At 46.7% G+C, this 2885-nt stretch overlaps 1 protein-coding gene across 1 annotated transcript; it reads left to right on the top strand.

Annotated features, from left to right (window-relative positions):
- Nucleotides 1-1272: 1272 nt before the first annotated feature.
- Nucleotides 1273-2076, top strand: LOC137157848 (olfactory receptor 52P1-like). Its single transcript, XM_067555285.1, has one exon. The coding sequence runs from the start codon at nt 1273-1275 to the stop codon at nt 2074-2076; it is 804 nt and encodes a 267-aa protein (XP_067411386.1).
- The last annotated feature ends 809 nt before the right edge of the window (nt 2077-2885 follow it).

Raw genomic sequence — 2885 nt, 5'->3', positions numbered from 1 at the left:
TTGCCCTTCCATGAACCCCTCTAGTTCTGCAAAATCCTGTTTGAGAAGAGTGCTCAATACTGCTCAGAGAAATCCAGAGGAGGGTGAAGCATTGACAGATTGATCACATGCCACTGAATTTTCGGTATTATTCCCCATCCCACTCCTCCTGTGTCCAAAAGTTTTGCATAATTTTTGTCAATACTTGCACTTTGAGCAGGTTTTCACAGAGCTGTAAACCATTACACCAGGTCCCTGCCCTGAGTTCACAGAGTTAAATTGCAACCTTGTAAGCTGTTTGAGGAGTTCACGCTATTCTCTCCAATAGGCGTATATGTTTCACTTATTGACATAGAATGTCATCTCCCATCATGCTCCTCATTTACCAAGCTTGCTGAGCTCCCTCTGAGAACATCTCTGGACTGGACTATGGGCTAACTAATTTGCTGCCATGTGGAAATTGTAGAATATTAGATTTGGAAGGCACCTCAGGAGGTCATCTAATCCAACCCCGTACTCAAAACAAGAACAACCCCAACTAAATCCTTCCAGCCAGGGCTCTTTCATGCCAGGCCAAGAAAACCTCAAGGGCTGGAGATTCCATCACCTCCTGAGGTAACCCATTCCTGTGCTTCACCACCCTTCTAGTGAAAAAGATTTTCCTCATATCCAACCAAGACCTCCCCCCAGTGGAACTTGAGACCATTGCTCCTAATTCTATCATCTGCTATCATTGAGAACAACCCAGCTCCATCATCCGTGGAACCATGCTTCAGGTGGTTGAACGCTGCTATCAAATCCCCCCTCATTCTTCTCTTCTTCAGACTAAACAAGCTAAGTTCCCTCAGCTGCTCCTCATAAGTCTTGTGCCCCAGCACCCTAATAATTTTGTTGTCCTCCACTGGACTCTCTCCAATTTCTCCACATCCTTCCTATAGTGGGGGACTCAAAACTGGACACAATACTCCAAATGTTGCCTCACCAGTGCCGTCTAAAGGGGAATAAAGTAGTCACCTCACTGCTCACCCCCCTTTCTAGATTGTTGGAACTATAAAATATTTAAAGTGTTATTTGTTATAACATGTGTAATCCCCTCGCTGGGCTTCCCTTCACATACATCTGAGTATTTCTGAGCCCGATCGGCGACTCGACCATCTCATGGAGGTTTTCAACCTTACCTCCTCCGGCCCACCAATGTTCATCCTAAACAGCATCCCGGGGCTGGAAGCTGCCCACATCTGGATTTCCATTCCTTTCTCTACGTTCTACATCATCAGCCTGTTGGGAAATTTCATGGTTCTGTTTGTTGTCAGCAAAGAGCAGACCCTGCTCAAGCCCATGTTCCTGCTGCTCTGCATGCTGGCACTCACAGACATCGGCGTGTCTACCTGCGTCGTGCCGAAGGCACTGTGCATATTTTGGTTTGGTTTCAAAGACATCACCTTGCATGGCTGCCTCACCCAGATGTTCTTTCTTCACACAGTTGCTGCTACGCAGTCAGCTGTCCTCGTGACAATGGCCTTCAATCGCTATGTCGCCATATGTGACCCTTTGACATACGCATTCATCCTCACCAATGCACGAATCATTAATCTAGGGCTAGTGGGTTTGATACGAGCTGTTCTCTTGATTCTGCCAGAGCCCCTGCTACTGTGGAGGCTACCATTCTGTGACAACCGCATTATCCCACACACATACTGCAAGTACATCGCTGTGGTGAATATCTCGTGTGGGGACACAAGAGTCAATCAGACATACGGACTGGTGATAATATTAGTGACCATCAGGATAGATCTGACACTCATTGGTCTGTCCTACGGGCTGATCATCAGGGCCGTCCTCAGGATCAACTCCAAGAAAGCCCATCGGAAAGCCCTCAACATCTGCACAGCCCACATCTGTGTGATGCTGATGTCTTATACTCCCTACCTCTTCTCTGCCCTGACACACAGGTTCAGTCAGGGCATCGCAGCCCACGTTCACATCCTCTTAGCCAACCTCTATCTCCTCGTCCCACCCATGCTCAATCCTATCGTTTATGGTGTCAAAACTAAAGAGCTTCATAACAAAGTGGGAAAATACACCTGCAGAATGTGATCGCCTGAGGCCATAGATTGTAAACCTGCGTGACAGGAGGTGGAAAGGATGTCTCCTCGTTAATCAAGGATGCTCTATCCCTATTTGGTTGAGCTGAACCTTGAGGAAGTTCACAGAGTTTCAGAAGTTCCTCGCAACTGATGTTTTATCACTCCATCACCAAGTACTGCCCTCTCCATTGCTATGTTCCATCTCTCCAACCATCACCTGATCTCTTTCAGAATAATCTGTCATCCCCCAGGCCCTCATACACTGTCTTTCGGCCTTTCTGTGACTTCCAGACCACCGGCGTTGATGATTTCTCATATGCCCTCAGACCTTTTTTCCATCAGGATGGTTGTTGATTCTCACCATTTCTCACTCTCCTCCATCTTTGATTCTTTTGCCCCTCTCTGCCTTCACAAGGTCCCTAACTCTGCCATTCACCAGGCCGCAACCATCCCTTCCAGTCCTGAGTCTCCCCAAATTGGTCATCATAAAGGATGTGGACAAATTGGAGAGAGTCCAGCGGAAGGCAACAAAAATGATGAGGTGGCTGAAGCACAAAACGTATAAGGAGAGGCTGACGGAAATGGGCAGTGCTGAGTCTCCTGAAATCGGTCTCTCTGAATTCTTACCTAGCAGATACATGGAGTTTTCCCCTTTCCTTCCTCCCCAACAAAGTAATGAAATCTGCCCTCAATTATCAGTTCATTTTGGTACACACATTGTAAACAGACTGGAGACAAACTAAACAAAAATCTATTTAATAGAAAAATCCAAGATGAAAAGATGAAGGACGGAAGAATCCCATGCAGAGCTACAGACTG

This window comes from Emydura macquarii, unplaced genomic scaffold (assembly GCF_026122565.2).
Source record: "Emydura macquarii macquarii isolate MOO-44397 ecotype Brisbane River unplaced genomic scaffold, CSIRO-AGI_Emac_v2 contig_1604, whole genome shotgun sequence".
NCBI lineage: Eukaryota > Metazoa > Chordata > Testudines > Chelidae > Emydura > Emydura macquarii.
The sequence above is the reverse complement of the archived record's forward strand: the minus strand, read 5'-3'. Positions and strand labels throughout refer to the sequence as shown.

What these genes read in the sequence shown, in the direction of transcription:
- LOC137157848 (XM_067555285.1), top strand. Translation starts at nt 1,273, where the DNA reads ATGGTTCTGTTTGTTGTCAGCAAAGAGCAGACCCTGCTCAAGCCCATG.